This window comes from Babylonia areolata, chromosome 4, assembly GCF_041734735.1.
Source record: "Babylonia areolata isolate BAREFJ2019XMU chromosome 4, ASM4173473v1, whole genome shotgun sequence".
NCBI classification, from domain to species: Eukaryota; Metazoa; Mollusca; class Gastropoda; order Neogastropoda; family Buccinidae; genus Babylonia; species Babylonia areolata.
Genome location: NC_134879.1, coordinates 49393539 through 49415921, shown reverse-complemented (window position 1 = coordinate 49415921; position 22383 = coordinate 49393539). Strand labels below are relative to the sequence as shown.

General features: G+C 43.2%; 1 protein-coding gene across 2 annotated transcripts in view; it reads right to left on the bottom strand.

The window, feature by feature from the left end:
* Positions 1–3308: 3308 nt before the first annotated feature.
* The window catches only part of LOC143281725 (myoglobin-like), a 244870-nt gene continuing 225795 nt past the window's right edge, over positions 3309–22383 (bottom strand). For both annotated transcript variants that reach the window (XM_076586997.1, XM_076586998.1), the window contains 2 exons: positions 11053–11133; positions 3309–6507 (listed from right to left, as the gene is read on the bottom strand). In XM_076586997.1, coding sequence (XP_076443112.1) covers positions 6433–6507; positions 11053–11133 — 156 coding nt within the window. In that variant the 3' untranslated portion in view covers positions 3309–6432. The remainder of the gene's footprint in view (positions 6508–11052; positions 11134–22383) is intronic.

The following is a 22383-nucleotide window of genomic DNA, read 5'->3' as shown; positions in this document are numbered from 1 at the left end:
GCGGAGCCAGACTGAGTGAGCGTCCCTCCGCATCTGCAACTTCTTGTTTTGAAATCGTACGACTGAGATCACAAGAAATATTCGAATAATCTGGTTGCACTTCACTAATGGCTCTGCTATCAGTAGCTATGACCTCTTTTTTTAAGTAAATGAGTACCAATAATGTTCAAACCATTCGTTTTCTTTCATATCTTTACATATTCCTATTTTTCTTCTTCCATATCTTCACATATTCCTATTTTTCTTCTTCCATACACTGGTTTTGCTTCTTTCAAAAATAGTTTGCTGTCTTTGCTCAGTGATGCCAGACGTCTAGCTTCATCACGTCTGTACCTGACTTTATTTACCATAGTCAAATCCTTGTATTCTTTCCGAGCTTTCGCATTGGGTAATTGGAGTTCATCATCTTCGGTACGTCTTAATACTGATAGCAATTTTACATTCGGTATCAAACCATGGGGCATCTCGCTGATCACTCCCAACGAAAACATGCTTTCTCATACATTCACTCGTTACAAAACATTACAAAAGCCTAATTAACACTAAAAGCCCAAAAGAGAAAATGCATGTACACACATTCTGCAATTCGTCTGAAGAAAGACTTTGTTCACACATATTCTGTAATTCGTCTGAATAACGACTTTCTCTGGAACTGCTATCCTTTGTTTGATCCAAAGCTAACCTGTCGATCGATTTAATGTCATTTGCTTTATTAGCACAAGCAGTGTCTTTACTTCGAGCAATCGTACACGACACAGGGAAATGTGGTGGGTCAATAAATGAGACAACCTTCAATGATTGTACAGAATCCATACCACGCAACTCTCTGGACATTACAACATAATCTATGCTACTTCCATCTGTGGACGAGAAAAATGTCAGCGAATCGTCAAAACCAAACCTTGACCCGCTCAAAATAACACAATCCAATGCGGAACCCATCTCTAACAAATCAATACCGAAAGCAGTATTTTTCTCTCATCGAATTTCCTCTGAAATAAATCATCATCTTTCTCAAAATGCGGCCTGTCCCGCTTGTCATTTTCTATGATGCCAGCTGAGGACCAAGTGTCCACATGGTTCTAAATATATCAAGAATTCCAGCTTCTGCTTTGGTTATATGTTTGTTAAGAGAGAAAGAGAATGAAAGCCGAGTGCTGAGCAAAATTCCTAGGTAATTGTAAGCATTAACAATTTTTATCTCCGTACCTTTGTAAAACCATCTTTCTCGACCAGCAATGTACCCACCCTTCCTAAAAATAACAATATTCGATTTCTCCAAATTTACAGTGAGATTAAGGGAATCTGCATTCTTTGCTAGCAAAGTCAGCTGATGCTGTAATCCAACTGGAGTGAATGATATCAAAGCTACGTCGTCAGCAAATAGCAATATAAACAATCAGCAAAAATCTGGGTAAAGCTGAGCTCCATGTTTTCCATTACTAACAATGCCAGTGGCGAGCTCGTTAATAAATAAGAAGAGTAATGGGCTAGTTATTTCCCCTTGTTTGAGTCCTTTTTGACAAAAAAAAGAAAATCTGACAGTCCTGACCTGTCCCCACTTCTGACTCGGAATTTTACCGTTTGGTACATGCTTTGAATTGCGTAGAATATTCTCCCACTTAAGCCCTGTTTCAAAAGTATAGGCCAAAGTTTACTGTGTGATACAAAGTCGAATGCTTTCCTGAAGTCGATGAAGGCAACATAAAGTTTCTTATTTTGTGCTAAGTATTTCTGAATGACTGAAAAGAGTGTAAAGATGTGATCTAATGTAGAGTGATCCTTCCTAAAACCCACTTGCTCTTCTCCTATACTTTCATTCTCTTCAATCCATGTAACTAGATGCTTATTAAGTATATAACTGTACAGCTTACTACATACATTTAAAAGGGAAATCTCACGATAGTTATTTGGGTCATCTGTTTTACCTTTCTTGTAAACTGGTTGAATAATGGTATTGCCCAGTGCTAAAGGCTTGGTTAAATAAATGTTCCAGAAATGGTGCTACAGTACTTGCAGAGTAAGAGTGTTTGAGTGCGTTTGTGCATGCGCGAGGGTGTAAGTGTACACAAGTGTCAGGAGAGTTCTGTGCACGTGCGTATGTGTATGTGAGGGAGGGGGGGGGGGGCGCGGGAGGGGGGGGGGGGAGGGGTAGAGGATGAGGTATGTGTGTGTATGCATGCCTACACTGTGGGAGCAACGGAATATTGGAACGTGCGGGTGTGTATATATATATCTTTGTATATATGTGTGTGGGGTTGGGGGTGGGGGATATGCGCGTATGTGTGTGTGCTTGTACAAGTAAGTGTTCATCTGTGTGTGTGTGTGTGTGTGTGTGTGTGTGTGTGCCGTGGAAGCTGCGATACGTAACCTAGAAATGAGTGTGTGGAGGAGGGGGGTAGAGGAGGCGCAGGATATGTGTATTTGACTGTGCTTTCATATCTGTGAAACTGCATGTTTGGTGCATATCTATTATGCATATGTGGGTGTATGTGTGAATGTGTGTCTCCATGTTTTACATTTATTTGCTCATTTATCATTGTTGTCTTTAAAAAAAAAATTTTTAGTATTATTATTCTATTATTATTATTATCACTACTACTTTTTTTTTTATATTATAATTATTTATTTATTTATTTATGTTCGCTTATAGTTGACTTCATCAAGTTTTTGCGCCTTATACATATTATTAGTAGTGGTAGTAGTTATTATTATTATTATTTTAATGTATTTATCTATTATTTATTCACCCCTCTCAAGGCCTGACTAAGCGCGTTGGGTTACGCTGCTGGTCAGGCATCTGCTTGGCAGATGTGGTGTAGCGTATATGGATTTGTCCGAACGCAGTGACGCCTCCTTGAGCAACTGAAACTGAAACTGCAGAGTAGATAAATACCTCAGGAATTAAAGTATCAGGGCCACCAGCTTTATTATGTTTTAAATGGTTGATAGCATCAAAGACTTAATCAATCTGAATATCTCCGTTCAACTGCAAACTGAATTCGCTATCATGATCACATCCATCATGGATAATTTCTTTCTTTTGATCCATAATGTGTATGGCATCAAATACTGTAGCAAAGTACTTTATCCATTCGTCCTTTGAGATGTTTCCATTAATATTGTTCCTCGATGATATTGACTTAATGGTAGCCCAAAATGTTTTTGGGTCATCGATACTATCAAGAGAGTATCAAGACACAGAGAGAGAAAGAGAAAGAGAGAGAGAGAGAGAGAGAGAGAGGGGGGGGGGGGGAGGGAGGGAGGGAGGGGGGGGTGCATTTCAACAATATGTAACATCCATTATGAATAATTATGGTCATTTTCCATTAAGTGGTTATCACGCCCCCTTCATCAAAAAACATTAAAAAACAAAAACAAAAACAAAAACGAAACATGATGATACTTGTATTTGTATCCAGGTTTGGTGCTGATGCTGTCATACAAACTGAGAAAATCATTTAACAACAAGACCATTCATCGAATAAACAGTTTTGGATTCATAAGGAAAGTTGCAAACAACAAGAGCAAAAACAAGAATAATAATAATAATAATAATAATAATAGTATATTAAAATGTCTTACGCACGCGCCGTAGCGTGAACCAGCACAGGAAATGTACCTCCTCGTCCATCCCATCGCATAACCAGACCAAACGTGGGGGAAAAGCCCTCTCCTGACATATTGTATGGTACCGTGCAGTGTCATGGGGCGTTTTGCAATGCAGTGTGTTGCATTTCGGGGCATTGCATCACATACAAGTTTTTCTCTCTCTTTTTAAATGTTTTAAAATTTTTATATTTTTATTCAGGAAGCATAACATTCAACATTCTACTACATTGTCACTTTGACTGTCTGTCGTCTATTCAATGGACCTTTTCTTGTTGGACTTAAGTGTTCGGAGTATGTCATGATGTGTCAGGGTTTTCAATTGACCTAGTGTGTTTTTGCAAATGTATGCAGTATTGTCATTTGTAAAGGTGCATTCAGTTCAACACAAGTCTTTTAACTCGCATTACAGACTAGAGATTCCGTGTGGAATTAAAGAATGCTTTCCCTTTGGGAAATAAACGCTGCAGGGGAAAGCCACCCATTTTACTGGAGTGCTGGCCTTGTGGTAACGCGTGCACCTTGGAAGCGAGAGAATCTGAGCGCATAGCAGGTTCGAATCTCACAGTCGCTAGTATTTTCTCACCCTCCACCAGACTCTAAGTGGTGGTCAGAGAAATCTGTTGTGACAAAAGAGTAATGCAATGCAATTCTCTCTCTCTCTCTTCTCTTCGCTCTTTTTATTTTTTTTCCCCTTCTTATGACTGTGCTAGTGACAAGTCCTTTCATGACATGTTTGCACAGGAAAATATGCATCGATAACAGGCCCTGGCTTTTCGTGTGTGTGTGAGTGTGATTTTTTTTTTTTTTTTTTTTTTTTTTTTTTTTTAATGATCAGCAGTTGCCTGTATAATTCACGTATTATCAAACACACAAATGCTTCAAAATTCAACATCATTTTACATTCCACTAAGAATTAGTTTAAATTAGAAAAAAAAATCCTTGTAGCACATGCATAGTAGACATTTAAAGAAAAAAATAAGTAAAAGAAGAAGAAAGAGAGAGATAGAGAGAGATAGAGAGAGAGAGAGAGAGAGAGGGAGAGAGAACTCTGTTGTATCATGCTGGTCGCATCGACAGAGTCGCACCCCTTGTCGGCTAATGAGACGAAAACCGAGACGGAAATGACCACATAATTTTATGGATAGTTAAAATGAAATATTTTCTTAGGGTAACGGAGTTAGCAAGATGATGCTGGTTTTTTGTTGTTGTTTTTGGGGTTTTTTTTCATCCAGGCCTCAAAAGGGTTCACCAGTTTAGGCTTCTGTCCTCTGTCATTTACTCCGTTAAAATAAATACTAGCTTAAAAAAAAAAAAATTATGAAAAAAAAAGAAAAAGAAGAAGGGGGGAAAAAAGATCCATATTTCTCCCTTTCTCTCACAGACAACCTCCAACAGATTGCAGAGTTGAAGAGGGAGATAACTGCGTATTCCTCCTGTTTTCAACAGACAACGGACAGATTCATCTCCCTTGGTTTAATGGCGGATGCCGGGCGCTGTTTGTTTTCTGCTAAAAACCACTAAAACTCCTGTCAGTTAACGATTTAGCTGGCGGTCAGGCTGCGTTACCGAACTGCTTTCATAACTGTGATTTTATTTCTGCCACTGTATAACCGGCGCCTGACATACACTGATTTGATGCCAGAATACTAGTCAGATATGATACCACTTTACGCTCTTCTAAAAGAAAAACGAAAATGGAATGTGGACACTCTCTCTGGGTATACAAGCGTTTGCAGGATTTACTGCTTTGTTCACATACATAATAAAGTTAAGTGTTCTCCCACATACTAAAATCAAGCGTTCTTTCTACTTCTCATATGCACAGACACACACGCACCACGAGGAAAGTACATGTTTTGCTAAGGCGTTGTTGATGCTGCAACGCCAGCAACAACAATGATATGAATTTTAATGGTTTTAAATCATCTTAATCAACATTATCATTGAAAAACAAAAATAACGATAACATTTATGTTAGAATCAAACAAAAACGTCGCCAATAATGCAAAACATTAAAGGGAACAAATTCCTTTTCCACTAAAAAAAGAAAGAAAAAAAAGAGAACAAGTTCGGTGAGAAGACAAAAACAATATGGACTAAAAAACTTCACGTGCACTCCTCTCTCTCTCTCTCTCTTTCACACACACACACATTCACTCACTCGCACGCACATACACACACACACACACACACACATCAGTTGATATTACATGTAAAACAGAATTCACTTGGACCTCTAATTCTTGAAACAAGTCCAATGCGGATCACACAAATCCCAAATCAGTTGAAATCGTGGGGACACTGACACCACCCGCTGAGGATGGACCAATGGAAGTAGACGTTGAGGTACCGTAGCCACCAGAGAGAGAGAGAGAGAGAGAGAGAGAGAGAGAGAGAGAGAGAGAAGAAGAAGAAGAAGAAGAAGAAGAAGAAGAAAAAGAAGAAGAAAAAGAAGAAGAAGGAGAAGAGAAGAAAAAAAAAAAGACCACCACCAACACACCGCTACGACCACCATATTGGGACCACAAGTCCCTGAAAATTAAATGGGCTGGCTACCGTACCCGAACGCTACAACCCAGGTACATGGGGCTGAACCGTCACCTCAGACATTTCTCTCTCCATCTGTCTTCTTCTCTCTGTATCCGTCCGTGTATGTGTCTGTCTGACTGTCTCTCTGTCCATTCCATGCGCTGCCCCAAACGGAGGAAAGAATGGTGAGGTATATCTATGTCATAATATTCAATGTATGATGGGGCGTGGGGGTGCGGTCCCTTGGCTACAAGGTTCCATCATGGGAACCCGCATCCTCACTGCAGCCATTCAAGACTTAACGGGGTCTGACACGGCGGAGTCGTAACTCTCTGTCAGCGTCTGAAGTACGAAGGTGATGGCCACCTGCGACAGCAAGAGAAAGAGTCAACTGACTGGTTGGAAACACACACAGACATGGTGAAACAGACATACACTGGAGGAAACAGACAGAGGATGGAGAAGGCATGGACAGGATGGAGCAGACAGGATGGAACAGACAGGATGAAACAGACATGGACAGGATGGAGCAGACAGGATGAAACAGACATGGACAGGATGGAGCAGACATAGACAGGGTGGAGCAGACATGGACAGGATGGAGCAGACAGGATGAAACAGACATGGACAGGATGGCGCAGACAGGATGGAGAAGACAGGATGAAACAGACATGGACAGGGTGGAGCAGACATAGACAGGATGGAGCAGACCGGATGAAACAGACATGGACAAGGTGGAGCAGACATGGACAGGATGGAGCAGACATGGACAGGATGGCGCAGACAGGATGAAACAGACATGGACAGGATGGCGCAGACAGGATGGAGCACAGGATGAAACAGACATGGACAGGATGGCGCAGACAGGATGGCGCAGACAGGATGGAGCAGACATGGACAGGATGGCGCAGACAGGATGGGACAGACATGGACAGGATGGGGCAGACATGATGGAGCAGACATGGACAGGATGGCGCAGACAGGATGGAGCACAGGATGAAACAGACATGGACAGGGTGGAGCAGACATGGACAGGATGGAGCAGACATGGACAGGATGGCGCAGACAGGATGGGGCAGACATGGACAGGATGAAACAGACATGGACAGGATGGCGCAGACAGGATGGGGCAGACATGGACAGGATGGAGCAGACAGGATGGAACAGACATGGACAGGATGGGGCAGACAGGATGGAGCAGACATGATGGGAAAGACATGGACAGGATGGGGCAGACAGGATTGGAAAGACATGGACAGGATGGGGCAGACAGGATGGCGCAGACAGGATGGAGCACAGGATGAAACAGACATGTACAGGATGGCGCAGACATGGACAGGATGGAGCAGACAGGATGGAACAGACATGGACAGGATGGGGCAGACAGGATGAAACAGATATGGACAGGGTGGAGCAGACAGGATGAAACAGATATGAACAGGATGGAGCAGGCATGGACAGGATGAAACAGACATGGACAGGATGGAGCAGACAGGATGAAACTGACATGGACAGGATGGAGCAGACATGGACAGGATGGAGCAGACAGGATGAAACAGACATAGACAGGATGCAGCACACAGGATGGAGCACACAGGATGGGGCAGACATGGACAGGGTGGAGCAGAGATAGGAAGGGGCAGACAGGATGGGGTAGACAGGATGGAGGAGACACAGACAGGATGGAGGAGACAAGATGGAACAGACATGGACAGGATTGGGCAGACAGGATGGAACAGACATGGACAGGATGGGGCAGACAGGATGGAACAGACATGGACAGGATTGGGCAGACAGGATGGAACAGACATGGACAGGATGGGGCAGACAGGATGGTGCAGACATGGACAGGATGGAGCATACAGGATGGAGCAGACAGGATGGAACAGACATGGACAGGATGGGGCAGACAGGATGGAGCACAGGATGAAACAGACATGGACAGGGTGGAGCAGACATGGACAGGATGAAACAGACATGGACAGGATGGCGCAGACAGGATGGGTCAGACAGGATGGAGCAGACATGGACGGGATGGAGCAGACAGGATGGAACAGACATGGACAGCATGGGGCAGACTGGGTAGGGCAGACATGGACATGATGGAGCAGACAGGATGGGACAAACAGGATGGAGCAGACAGGATGGAACAGACATGGACAGGATGGAGCAGACAGGATGGAACAGACATGGACAGGATGGAGCAGACAGGATGGAGCAGGCAGGATGGAAGAGACATGAACAGGATGGGGCAGACAGGATGGAGCAGACAGGATGAAACAGACATGGACAGGGTGGAGCAGACAGGATGAAACAGACATGGACAGGATGGAGCAGACAGGATGGAGAACACGGGATGTGGCAGACATGGACAGGGTGGAGCAGACATAGACAGGGTGGAGCACAGGATGAAACAGACATGGACAGGATGGAGCAGACAGGATGGAACAGACATGGACAGGATGGAGCAGACAGGATGGAACAGACATGGACAGGATGGGGCAGACAGGATGGAGAAGACAGGATGGGGCAGACATGGACAGGATGGAGCAGACATGGACAGGATGGAGCAGACAGGATGGAACAGACATGGACAGGATGGGGCAGACAGGATGGAGCAGACAGGATGGGGCAGACATGGACAGGATGGAGCAGACAGGATGGAGCAGACAAGATGAAACAGACATGGACAGGGTGGAGCAGACATGGACAGGATGGAGCAGACAGGGTGGAGCAGACATGGACAGGATGGAGCAGACAGGGTGGAGCAGACATGGACAGGATGGAGCAGACAGGGTGGAGCAGACATGGACAGGATGGAGCAGACAGGGTGGAGCAGACAGGGTGGAGCAGACATGGACAGGGTGGAGCAGACATGGACAGGATGGAGCAGACAGGATGAAACATGAACAGGATGGAGCAGACAGGGTGGAGCAGACATTGACAGGATGGAGCAGACAGGATGAAACATGAACAGAATGGAACAGACATGGGCAGGATGGAGCAGACAGGATGAAACATGAACAGGATGGAGCAGACAGGGTGGAGCAGACATTGACAGGATGGAGCAGACAGGATGAAACATGAACAGAATGGAACAGACATGGGCAGGATGGAGCAGACAGGATGAAACATGAACAGGATGGAGCAGACATGAACAGGATTGAGCAGAGAGGATGAAACAGACATGGAAGGATGAAACAGACTTGGACAGAATGAAACAAACATGGATAGGACTGGAATATGATAATGGACAGGGCGACATAGACTTGGACGGGATGAAAAACATGGACAGGATTGGAGTGTGATAATGGACAGGATGGAATTGATATGGACATGAGGAAATGCATAATGCACATGATTACAAGTAGTATATAATCATGTTTGCTTATGAGATCTTAGGAACGGATCTTTTTTTGTTCGTTTGTTTGTTGTTGTTGTTGTTATTGTTGTTTGTTTTGTTCCCACAAATGAATAGAAAATAAGTTCAGTTCGGAAGATGACCGTCGCTGAAGCGCTATTCAAACTCAAACCGTTGCAGTAGTTCTTAAGGCCACCAAACTACTTGTCAGAATATGTATTTTTACTTTTCGTAACTTTTGCGTTAAGAGAGAAAGAAAAAAAAATGAAAGAAAGAACATTTCAAAGGCACAAAATCTATTTTCTGCTGTCGTTTTCCCGTCCCTACTTTTATATGACCTTGAACGATATTTATTCAGCAGCCTATTTTCAGGTCAAATATGTCTCTGTCGACAAGAAATCAATGAGTTTTTTCACCACGGGAAACTGTACTGAAAAATATATTTGAAAAGAAAGTTGAAATGGTTCCAAACTCAGATTATGTCAATTGATTTTGATTTTAAAGAGCAAAGTTATTTAAGAAAAGAAATACGTGAAAGTGAATGACCGTTTTAACTGTTCCAGCAAAGGCAGTCTTCAGCTTTGGAGAAAGATTTGTTCGCCAACAAATCAAATTCTCAGCCATGTGAACGTTTCTTTCAACCCGACATTTTATTTTTTGTGCAGATATATTATAATTCCTTGATCATGGTACTCTCTCTCTCTCTCTCTCGCTGTGTGCATGGTACTCTCTCTCTCTCGCTGTGTGTGTGTGTGTGTGTGTGTGTGTGTGTGTGTGTGTGTGTGTGTGTGTGTGTGTTTGAATCTTCACACATCATTACTGATTTACAAAGCCTGACGAAAATAAATGAGACCTTAGGAGGAAACAAAAATCGCCCTACCCAGCGACTCTCAAATGTTGTTAAATGGAACAGAAGTTAGTTGTGCTTTTTATTTACACCGCACAATACGGGAATTCGGAGGGGGAAAAACGCTAAACACATCGGTAACTTTCTCTGCGTGCGTCTCATCTCTATTTTGTGCTTTTTTATTTTATTTTCTTTTTTTTTAGGTATTTCTTTCTTCTTCTTTTTTTTTTTTTTTGAATACTTTTTTTTGTTTTGTTTTTTGTTTGTTCATCCTTCTTTCCATCTCATTTTATCTCTCTTTCTTTCACGATTCGTTACCTTCTTCTTGCTTGTTTCATGTGGATGCTGAAAACAAACAATTAGAATCAAATTAAGCCCCCACCCCCCAACAACATCCCCTGTCCTTAATTCCTTCTTTTCGTTTTCTTTTTTCTTTCCACACACCGCAGACAAATCAACCTATATTTTTTCGTTTTCCTAACAATTCTTCTAATCTTCCTTCTTCTGCGTCGTGATCAATAAGTGCATATTTACGGATCTTGTTTTGTTTTTGAAACTCTTTTTCAAAAAAAGATCGAAATAAGTGGAATCGGAACCGACCTGATTTTCTTTCACGCTGGCACCGCTGCACTCTGTCTTTGGGCTGTCTGTCTGTCTAAAAGCTGACAAAAGCACGAAAAAAGAACAGAAATGGATGACAAACCTTATAAATGGTTTCCATGTTTTCCGTGTAGCGATCTCCAAGGGTAGTTTTCACCGCTTCAAGAAAAGGGTCTTTGATTTTCTGCAACAGATAATGGCCAAGTCAAACAAAGGACAAGCGCTAAAACACACACACACACACACACACACACACACACACACACACACACACACACACACACACACACACACCACAAAACAACAACAACAACAAAAGGCTGGACACCTGAAGGAGAGGAATGCTGACGATCGAAAATTTAAAGGCAACGTTACAAACGACGTGAATTCTTCAATCATCTTTGGAAACTTTGCGTGATTTTGACTGACTGAGTGAATGAATGAGCAAATGAGTGACATTAAAAAGATGCATACACTAAAATAAAAAGAAATAAAATTAAAAAAACAAATAGAAAAAAAACCACAATAATAATGAATATGAATATGATAAACAGAGACAGACAGACAGATAGATAGACAGACAGACAGACTGCGCTCATTGCCGAAATTAACAGCAAAACAACCCGGTCAAAATCGCAAGCAGTTTCAGCTTTAGTTTCAGTTTCTAGGTGGTGTGAAAGTGTGCGGGCTGATCCATATACAACTACACCACATCTGCCACGGAACAAACAAACAATAACAACAACAAAAAAGGAGCAGATGTCTGATCTTCACTTCAACCCAAAACGCATCAGTCTGGCCACATTCACTGCGAAGACGAGGTCATTGCAGATAGCTGCTGCTTAGACTTTCTGCCACGGCTGTTTTGGAACATGCAACTGTCCTTCATGAAGAACAAAACCAAACGTCAAGTACTTGCGTATGTTATATCAAGCGGTCAGGAAACTTAAACAATACAGAAAACCAAAGTGATGAACGCGACCAGTACCCTCACAATCTTCCCCCAAATCCACCCACCCAGATACACAAACCCGGCTAACAAATCAGGCAACTCTTCTTCGCCGGGTTTTGTGTATCAGTCCGGAACTATAATTATCAATTCCCCGCGCCTTAATAACAGAGTGCAAAATTACCCGCGTGAATATTCATTTGCAGCCCTGCTTGCTCACGGCCGGTTCATGTCAACTGAGACAGTAAGAAGAGTTCGTCATGACTCGCTCTACGTACGCACCCGCACACACACGCACGCGCGCGCGCGCACACACACACACACACACACACACACACAACTCCGTGTATAAATGCACAAATACAGAACCTCATCGGTACACGTTCTCTCTCTCTCTCTCTCTCTCTCTCTCTCTCTGTGTACAGTAGTGGAGTGATGGCCTAGAGGTAACGCGTCCGCCTAGGAAGCGAGAGAATCTGAGCGCGCTGGTTCGAATCACGGCTCAGCCGCCGATATTTTCTCCCCTTCCACTAGGCCCTGAGTGATGGTCTGGACGCTAGTCATTCGGATGAGACGATAAACCGAGGTCCCGTGTGCAGCATGCACTTAGCGCACGTAAAAGAACCCACGGCAACAAAAGGGTTGTTCCTGGCAAAATTCCGTAGAAAAATCCACTTCGATAAGAAAAACAAATAAAACTGCACGCAGGAAAAAATACAAAAAAATGGGTGGCGCTGTACTGTAGCGACGCGCTCTCACTGGGGTGAGCAACCCGAATTTCACACAGAGAAACCTGTTGAGATAAAAATAAAAAAAAATACAAAACTACAAAATCTCCCTACAGAGGCATGTGTTATAATGGTGTCCTTTGACAGCTGGTGCCCTCGCTACTAAAACCAGCCATCCACAACTGTTTCCAGATGCTCACCAATCACCAATCAATCCCGCATCATGTGCCACGGCTACAACTCCGTCTTTAACGAATTCCTCCTCTCTTCAAGACAGGATGCAACTTCTTTTTTATACTTGCACTATGTCTATATGTTTGCTTTCTGATTCATGACAATGATATATATAATGGTTCGGTGCACTTACTTGTTACATCATTATATCTCAATGTCTTTATCCATTTGATTATTTTGGTTCATTATTACGTTTCATTCTATGCTAATGTTTTCAACCAATCTATAGAGTAGTCTTTAAGGGCCTGACAAGCGCGATGGGTTTATGCGAAGGTCAGGAATCTGCTCCTTTTTAAAAGTGTTTGTTTTCACGGCAGATGTGGTGCAGCGTATATGGACCTTCTTGACACTGAAACTGATGACAGACTGTGATTTGAAAGCCGCTTAGATGAAGACTGTACATATTTTAATTACCATCAAAACATATATACAAGCGCGCAAGCACATACACACATATACACACACAGAAACACACACCACATCTCGCCCCCAAAGGATGAAAATAACAATCTTCAAAAAAATAGATTTCAATACATATCTTCTCAAAGGCATCCACGGACGCGAAAACGAATGATGATTAATCACGCAACAGTTTTACTGATGCATACACCAAATGACTCAATCATAAAACCATACAGATCCCCCCAAAGAAAAGCCAGCATCAAATTCCAAACACGAAGAAATTACCCACCATCTAGAAACCAAAACCCAGTCCCGATAGTCATGTACGAAGCACAGACAATAACCACGCATACTATCTGTTCAGGTAAACCTGACACCATATCACCAGTGGCCTAACCGTTGTTGGAAGGCTGGGTTGAACTCAAGACGATCCATACAAAATGTCATCGAAAACTTTCGCTCTCCCTCAATATCCGTTTTCGAAGTCTGGCCAAGACCGCTCGCAGTCCGGCCTCTCATTATGTCTTCAACAACTGTGGTTCATAGTCTGGTCGTCCAGTAACTTCGGTACGCAGACAGGCCAGGAAAAGCAGTGCCAGCAAGTCCCCGACAGCCGCCACCATCCCCTGTCCACACTGCGTCAGAACCTTCCGGGCGCGGATTGGCCTGACCAGTCATCTGCGCACCCACAGAGCCCAACCCACCCACCCCCAGGATGACTAGATGGTCCTCGTCGATCCCGACGGACGAACCGCACACACAACTTCGGTACAAACACGGACGGAGAAGACTTCGTGGTCGAGGGGTCTCCTCCGTGTTGGCATTGTTGTCGTGGAATGGGGAGCGACGATTGGAAGAAAACCAGCGTATACCAACGTGAACTATTCGAACAGGCTGAGAATGAAGAGACAGTGGGAGAGACGGGCGGGGTGAGAGAGAGCAGGAAGGCAGAGAGAGAGAGAGAGAGAGAGAGAGAGAGAGAGAGAGAGAGAGAGAGAGAGAGAGAGTTTTTCGTCCTTTCAACCGGCTAAAAACCACACCCTCATTTCGCCCAACAGCTAATGCGAATTTCCATCACCACTGGCTGAATTCCAATTCCACACACAAAAAAGATTGCAATCAGGACATTACATGGCATTAACTCTCACCCGATTAAAAAAAAAAACACACACACAAAAAACAGCAACACAGGAATCCGTCCGATCAGCTGCCCGGGCTGGATGACCTCCACACAAGATACATTAACTACTTCACTAGCTTGTGGCAGCCTCATACGTTTCATTAAGTTCCTCGGAGTGCACGGAATAGCATGGGAGAGTAGTAATGCACTGGTTACAGTGGGTGGCTAAAGTGCAAACTGTTGTTGTTCTGTCCCCAACTATATTTGATTAAATGTTTGTGTTTTGTGGCGGCCAGCAGAAATAAACCACATCACAACTGCAATCATCACAACCTGCAACGTGTCACATTAATAGTCAAACGGAAACGATTTAGCGCCTGCGAGTCATGACGGGAAGAGACCTGTTATCAGCAGCCACTGCTGAGGCAACCCAACACACAGTTGTCTCTATTCAAACCACGATTGTAAAAGCGAGTGAAAGAATGGCTCAGAACTGAAGGACGCTTCCACCCTACAGGTTGAGGCATCGATTAGCTAAGAGAGATGGTTCCGGGGTGGATGAGATTGATTTCATGACTGTCACCGATCTGCAGACAGTGTGGTTACTTTGCAAGGAGACAGATGTTTGAGAACGCCAGGAATCCAATGACAGAAAGCTGTATCTAATCCATTCAGTTTGGAAAGGCTTTAAAAAAAAGAAAAAAAGCGTGATCACCTGCACAAAGTACAATCTCCAGGTTTTAAGATATACATTTCCTGAGCAAGAAAGCGTGTGCGGGGGAAAGGGAGCCGTGGGACGTGTGCGTTCGTCAGGGGGGCGTGGGGAGGGGGTGTGGAGGGTAAAGAGAAAAAGGTTACATATAGTGTGTGTGTGTGTGTGTGTGTGTGTGTGTGTGTGTATTCGACATAAATATATAGATAAATGAACACACACACACACACACACACACACACACACACACACACATACAGACATAGACAGATAGTAGCACGGTTTCCGAGAGATCAGGTAGAAGAGAATGTGTTCGTTACAATCGTCCTGTCTGCTGGTCTGATGACGGTGAATTCCGATACCCTGTCTCCAATTTTGTCTCAGAGCAAGTGGAATGCGCCGCGAAACACACACACACACACACACACACACACCGTCGCTGACTTCCCGGTGAAACATCGCATCAACCGCTAATACACCCTGGCCTGTTTCCATCCACCCACCCTCTTTTCCGGTATGCTTCAGGGGGGAAAAAAAGAGAGAGAAAAAAAACAAAACAACAAAAACAACAACAAAAACCCCACAAAAAAACAACAACAAAAAAAACACACCAGAAAGCACCACATGAACTCCGAAGAGTCTAGGAATGGCATGAGGTGCCGTTTCAAATGGATGATGCTATGCTGCACAACAGAAAATGATAATCACGTCCTGTGCCTTTTAATGTTGTTGCAGGATCACCAAGAAGCAAATTACTGCAATACAAGACTTCAGAAAAAAACAAACAAACCCAAAACAAAACAACCCCCCAAAAACCCAAACAAACAAACAAACAAAAAAAAAACCAAACAAAAAAACCTATAGTGCCTACAAAATAGTCATCAGTTTCTGGTTTCCTCCACATAGTTTCAGTTTCAACGGCGGAGGCACCAAAGCGTGCGGTCTGATCCATACACGCTACATCATAATTATATGCGTTATGGGGGAAAAAAAGGAGATGCCTCCACCTTCCAATAAACCCTCTTCAACTCAACACATCGTCACACTGAAGGAACACTTTAAAAAAAAAAAATCGATAAAATGAGTTCTGTATTTGTTATTCTTTATAAAAAAAAAAAAATTTTAAATAAAAAAAAAGGCCTGAATGTAGATTCGAGCCCAGCACGTTCAGACGGGAAGAAAATGTCTTACTCACTGTACTATTGCGGATCTATGAATGACGTTCAAAAATTAATATCTAAGCATGCTGTTTTAAGGGCGATAACTCGATTGCGGAATTCGAAGTGATAACGCTGTTTAAATTATATCATTTTGGTGAATCTCGGGCATTTAAAAATTCTTTAAGGGCAATGAAGAATTCTTTAATAAAGTCCGCGGTAAACGAGACGTGGCTATCGCCGCAATCACACACTGCAACGTTTAGCTGTTTTTCTCTGGATCTATACAGATGTACAAGTTTAGTTGCACCCGCCGGGAAGTACAACACGGTCGACTCAGTTTCTCTTTTATGTTCATTCTAGTTAACTGAGTATCCACTCAGTTTCTCTTTTATGTTCATTCTAGTTAACTCAGTATCCACTTTAAAAGATTCATATGCAGTAAACACGTCGATGATGCAGTCTGTGTCACTGTATGTGTTTTGTCCAGAATTTGTATTTCTTTCTATTTAATTGCGAACAAGAAAATCATGGTCACACCGTCCACTACCTAAGCATTGCCAATGCCACTCAACTGGGATTCGGTAATACGGTGTTTTCGGAATCCCGGAAATGGCCTTCACGAAACAAACCGTTAATAATACGGGTAACACGGCTTAATTCGGGAAACTTACAAACTCATATTGGTATGACTGTGAAGATTTTTTTCCTACTATTTTTAAGCCAAATTTCGTATTGACGGACAATGTATTTCCAGAGAAAATGGCAATGTTAAAGTTTACCACGGACACACAGACAGACAGACTCTCTCTCTCTCTCTCACACAAACCCGAACACCGGGTTATAACATACTCACTTTGTCAATAATGAGGCTAGGAAAGTAAAGGATTAACAAATTACATAACATCTAAACTACAAATCAACACCTTGTTTCCAAACAGCATGAGACAAAAGAGCTCTGTTCGGGAGATCTAACCACAAGAAAGGACACCAGCCGACTACGTAAAAGGTACGTTCGACATTCATGGCTGCCCTCGACATGTTTAAGAAGCTCTTGTCGTGTCTGCCAGCACTGTTAATGGTGCCTCGGATTGTTTATGACCCTCACCGAGGTACAGACGTCCTCATTAGTGGCTGTGTTTACCGCGTTGTCCAGTGTCTTTGGCGTCTGTGGGATGCCACATTTATCACCGCAAAGTCATTGACATCTTTCAAGGAACCAACGAATTATGTCTGGCTACTGACGAACACTTTTTCGGTGTCTTTTTTTTTTTTTTTTTTTTTTTTTAAAGCACGAAGAGAGCAACGTCCTTCTAGAAAAAACAAAACAAAACAAAAAAACAACGTTTGGGCAGAGGTTTCAGCAGGTTTATGTAAAACTCTCTTCTTTTTTTTAAAGAGTCTTTTGAAATACGTAACTCGGTTAACGGATCAGACTTGCCCACTCTCACAGAAAGAACGGGAAGTAATAAACAAACAAAATAAGAAAATGCGATGAGGGGAAAAAAGAGAGCCCGATAGATAACAAAGAAAGAAAGAAAGAAAGAAAAAGAAAACAAACAAAGAAACATAATCAGAAACTAAGGGGGAAAAGAGAAGGACAGAGGACCCCAGAGGCGGTGAACATCATGACCCACGACGCTGACTGCCGAGACAAAATACTGGTCACGTGGGGGTGCTGGTGGGTTTACCCGTCCAGTTTTCTGTGTCCCCTGGGGTGGAGTGAAATCCTGCAGAGATCTCTTGGCGGAATGAATCCAACAGAAGAGAAACCCGCTAAAAGAAAGGAAGAAACAGAGAGAGGTAGAAAGAGAATTAGACATAGAGAAAAAAAACAACAACCTCCCATTTCGCCCGACAGTAAATTCATTTCATATCTCCACTGGCGAAATTCAAATCCCACGAAAAGATTGTAACCTGGACTCAAAAAACGGCATTAATTTTCACTATACTGATTTCGGAATTCAATAGCAACCCGTTCAGTCAGCTGTCCAGGCGGCAAGGTCTCACCAAACACATTACTTACTCAGCTTAACCGTGGCAGCCCCGCTCGTTTCATTAATATCCTAGAGTTACTTGGTTCCTTCGCATGGGAGCATGCCGGTATGCATTAGTTACAGTCGGTTAATTAAGTGCAAACCTTCTTGCTCTGTATAGAGTTGATGATTAATTCAATGGTTGTCATTTTCGGATGTTTGACAATGCCAGTTACGTGATGCAGAAATAATCAGCGTCTCTGCTGCTACCGTTACAAATCGCAACAGTAATTCACTGCGGTGGAAGAGTTCTTCCACCACTGCGGGGAGAGTTCTTCCATCACTGCAGGGGAGAGTTCTTCCATCACTGCAGGGAGATTTCTTCCACCACTGCTGGGGAGACTTCTTCCATCGCTGCGGAAGAGTTCTTCCACCACTGCTGGGGAGACTTCTTCCATCGCTGCGAAAGAGTTCTTCCATCACTGCTGGGGAGAGTTCTTCCATCACTGCGGAAGAGTTCTTCCATCACCGTCTTCCATGACTGCTGGGGAGAGTTCTTCCACCACTGCGGAGGAGAGTTCTTCCACCACTGTGGAGGTGAGTTCATCCACCGCTGCGGAAGAGTTACGTTCTTCAATCACCGCAGGAGAGTTTTACCAAATGAGAGGGCGCCACCCCAGAATCATGGTTGGAGTTTGCGTGCTAGCTATCTGGGCAAATCAGTTCGTGTCTTACTCGTCCTGGCGTCGGTCGCTTACATCACAGCCCGCGTCACTCAGTTGAAGCGAGTGTTTTTGTTCGCGTAGCTGATTTCAGTTATAAACCTCTTGATGGGATACCTGATTTATGATACCCTAATAAAGCCCATTGCAGTTCAGACAGCCGGCATACTGACGCTATGTGTCGTGTGACAGAAAACTGAACCAAACCCACGACGCAGATCAGGAATGATATTCGATGCAGTTGAAAAAAACCAAACCTAACCAAAAGAGGTGATTGATTGATTCCACGGCCTCATACTTTTAATTTTCAGCTCTAATTTACTCAACATGAAAGCAGGTGTGTGTGTGTGTGTGTGTGTGTGTGTGTGTGTGTGTGTGTGTGTGTGTGTGTGTGTGTGTGTGTGTGACTGACTTCCTGGAATACCATGTAGATGTAAGGAGGTGTGGCTTCAGGGGGAAAATGATGTACAACAGAAAATATTCAACTCTGTGCCCTTTTCCTTACGTCGCTGCAAAATAAGCATGCTCAGACACAGCAAATCACTGTAACATATGGAATTCGGAGGGCCGGTGGTGGGGGTGGGGGCTGTGGGGTTGGGGGCTGGGGTGTTGGGGGGCGGGGGGGGGGGGGGGGGGGGGTGCGGGGAAGCAACTGCAGACGGAAAAATAATCAAGTTTCTGTTGTTTTCCAACGCCAGCAAATTATCGCGACAATAACATGTCTTCAGACATGTAAATTATGTACATCCAAAGTGGAGAGGAAATCAGATCATTCGCGTGAAACATGGGGGTTCTGCTGCACGGAGATCCAATCAGATGAAACATTCCCATGGAAAGCGCCGCAACAGCGGTCTTTGACATTCATGGCGGCTTTCTGTGTAATTAGGAAGCTTCAGTCGTGTCTGTCTACAATCTTGCGGGGTGCCTCGCGGGAAGCTGTCGTCTGCATGGGTTGTTTATTTCCTACCCCACCAGAGGTCCATACGCCCGTTAACTTAAAACTGAGTGCCAGATTGTCTCGGCCGGCCATGCTGTCGCAGTTTGGACATTGCGGCACCCTTTCATAGCAGGTCGGAGTGTCCAAAAGTTCCAGATTGTCGCATCTGGACAGAACGGCACCCTTCATAACCGCAGTTCTAGAATAATCTGTATTGTCGCATTTGGACATTACGGCAAGTTGCCATATTACGACTGTCTACAGGGGATTGTACAGGCATACGTTTTGCTTACGTCTGGCTGTTAATGACACCACTGGGCGACGTTCCTTGTGTAGGGATCACTTTTGCAGTTATGGGCAGAGAGTTCTGCATGTTTATATCCAGCTTTTATAATTATAACTATATTTAACGATTTTTTTAAAATGTCAGAATAATTTATTTATTGGACAATCTCATACATACAATGGGAAATTGCACCGAATAAGAACACGCGTGCATTTGTCGTTTTGGAAATGTTACAGAGACATTAGATTTGTTTCTGTTTCTTTAATTCAAAGTTTCAATGCAAAAAATGCAGAAGGAATTTGTAGGTTAATACATGTTTCAAATAATTTCATTCCATTCTTGTTCACATGTGCATCCATAGTGGTAATTTTTATTTTTCCATTAAAAAAGGAAAGATAAAAACGAATATATATATATATATATATATATATGTATGTATGTATGTATATATGCACACACACACATCATACACGCACAATATGTGTAGACCTGCACACCGTTCGTTAATGTGCTCATTTAAGTTCACCCTGAAACTATTCTCTCCAATGCATTTGTGAATGAGAAACGTCGTTTTCCTATTTGCCCTCTCGTGGGCGAGGGCTGCGTTTAAAAAGGGCTGCGCAGGTTTAAGTTTTACCCTCGTCGATAATAAAGAATTTGTTTTGTCTTGTCTACTCTCCCCTGGTCTTGTCTCCCCTTCCCTGACCGGCTGTGTGGACGTGGAATACATAAATGAAGACCGCAGGCTGCAAACAGTCAACATCTAACGAGCGTCCTCTCTGACTCCCCCGAGGCAACAGCCGAAGTTAAATGCCTTCATCAAGAAGTAATGGCATCGTCAGCGCACCGGCAACAACAGTCAGCCTCCCTGACACGTGATAGGGTTTCCCTTCTGCAGAAGGAAAGCAACGTTCACAAGCCGTAATAAGAAGATTGTTGACAGCTGGCCGTGTTTAAACGACTTGATCTGAGAAAGGAGGAGCACATGTTCAATCAAACAATCACTACGTCTACTTTAACGAAAAGACCTTTCGCACACTGTCACCTGAGGTTTGTTTTTCTCATCAAGACGTGTAATGATGAATATCAAAATCATCTGACGGCGAAGGTGGTTTTTTTGTTTTTTTTGTTTGTTTGTTTAATTACTAAATACTTACGTATTCATTAAACGCTTTGCATAAATACATAAATGAACCGCATTTATCTGTTTCTTTCAAACAAAGAGACCCCCCCCCCCCCCCGACCTCCTCCAAGCAACATGAAGACTGTAATGAATGTGGTCCATAATCCTTTTGAAACTAACAACAGCTGACTGCTCGAGAGAGTACCGAAAGGTATAGAACGGTTTGACCAAGGAAAAAAAACACCAAACACCCAATATGTCCGCCAAGCATACATCTCTAGTCCGGAATGAAGTAGTTCTTTCAGTCGTGAGAAAAGCGGACAGACGACATAATTCGCGCAATACAATCAGACGAACACCCGCCTTTCATCGGCTAGCACGAGGAACGTCTATATTTTTGTCCAGCTGGCCCATGAACAAAGACTGGCGTAGCCTGAAATCATCGTTGATTGTCCACACTAAAGACACACAAGCCCCCGGCACGCGCGTCTGTGTATGCGTGCAGACGTCCAAGCTCCAGAAATAGGCAGCAGAGCGAAAGCCATCAAGGGTTTTGTTCTTCCCATGAAGACTGCTGGTTTCTTTTTTTTTCAGCCGATATGTGTAGCAGTTCAGTTCGAATTTCAGTTATTCGTTTTAGAAACTATTTAGCGAACGGTTGCTAAGTTGGACTTACACGATATTTCCTTCTTCTTCTTTTTTCAAATGATAAGATTTTGCAGTATTGTTCTTATTCCCAAGTTCGTAAACATTTCTGTGAGTATTTTAACCTAGATACAGAATATGAGCGTCCCAGTTCCAAACCCAAATCAATACAAAGTAAACCCAACCAATGGCTACTGAAACCAACAAAGAGGAGGCACATTAGCTGACTTGCTGGACTTACATTGCAATATCTGTTTTGATGTCCTCGCCAGTCTTTGCATGCCATTTTTCCAGTCCACTTCAGAAAGTCACACACACACACACACACACACACACACACACACACACACACAATCAAACAAAAAACAACACACACAAACAAACAAAACACACACACACACACACACAAACAAAAAACCCCCACAAATAAAAATCTGCTAAGA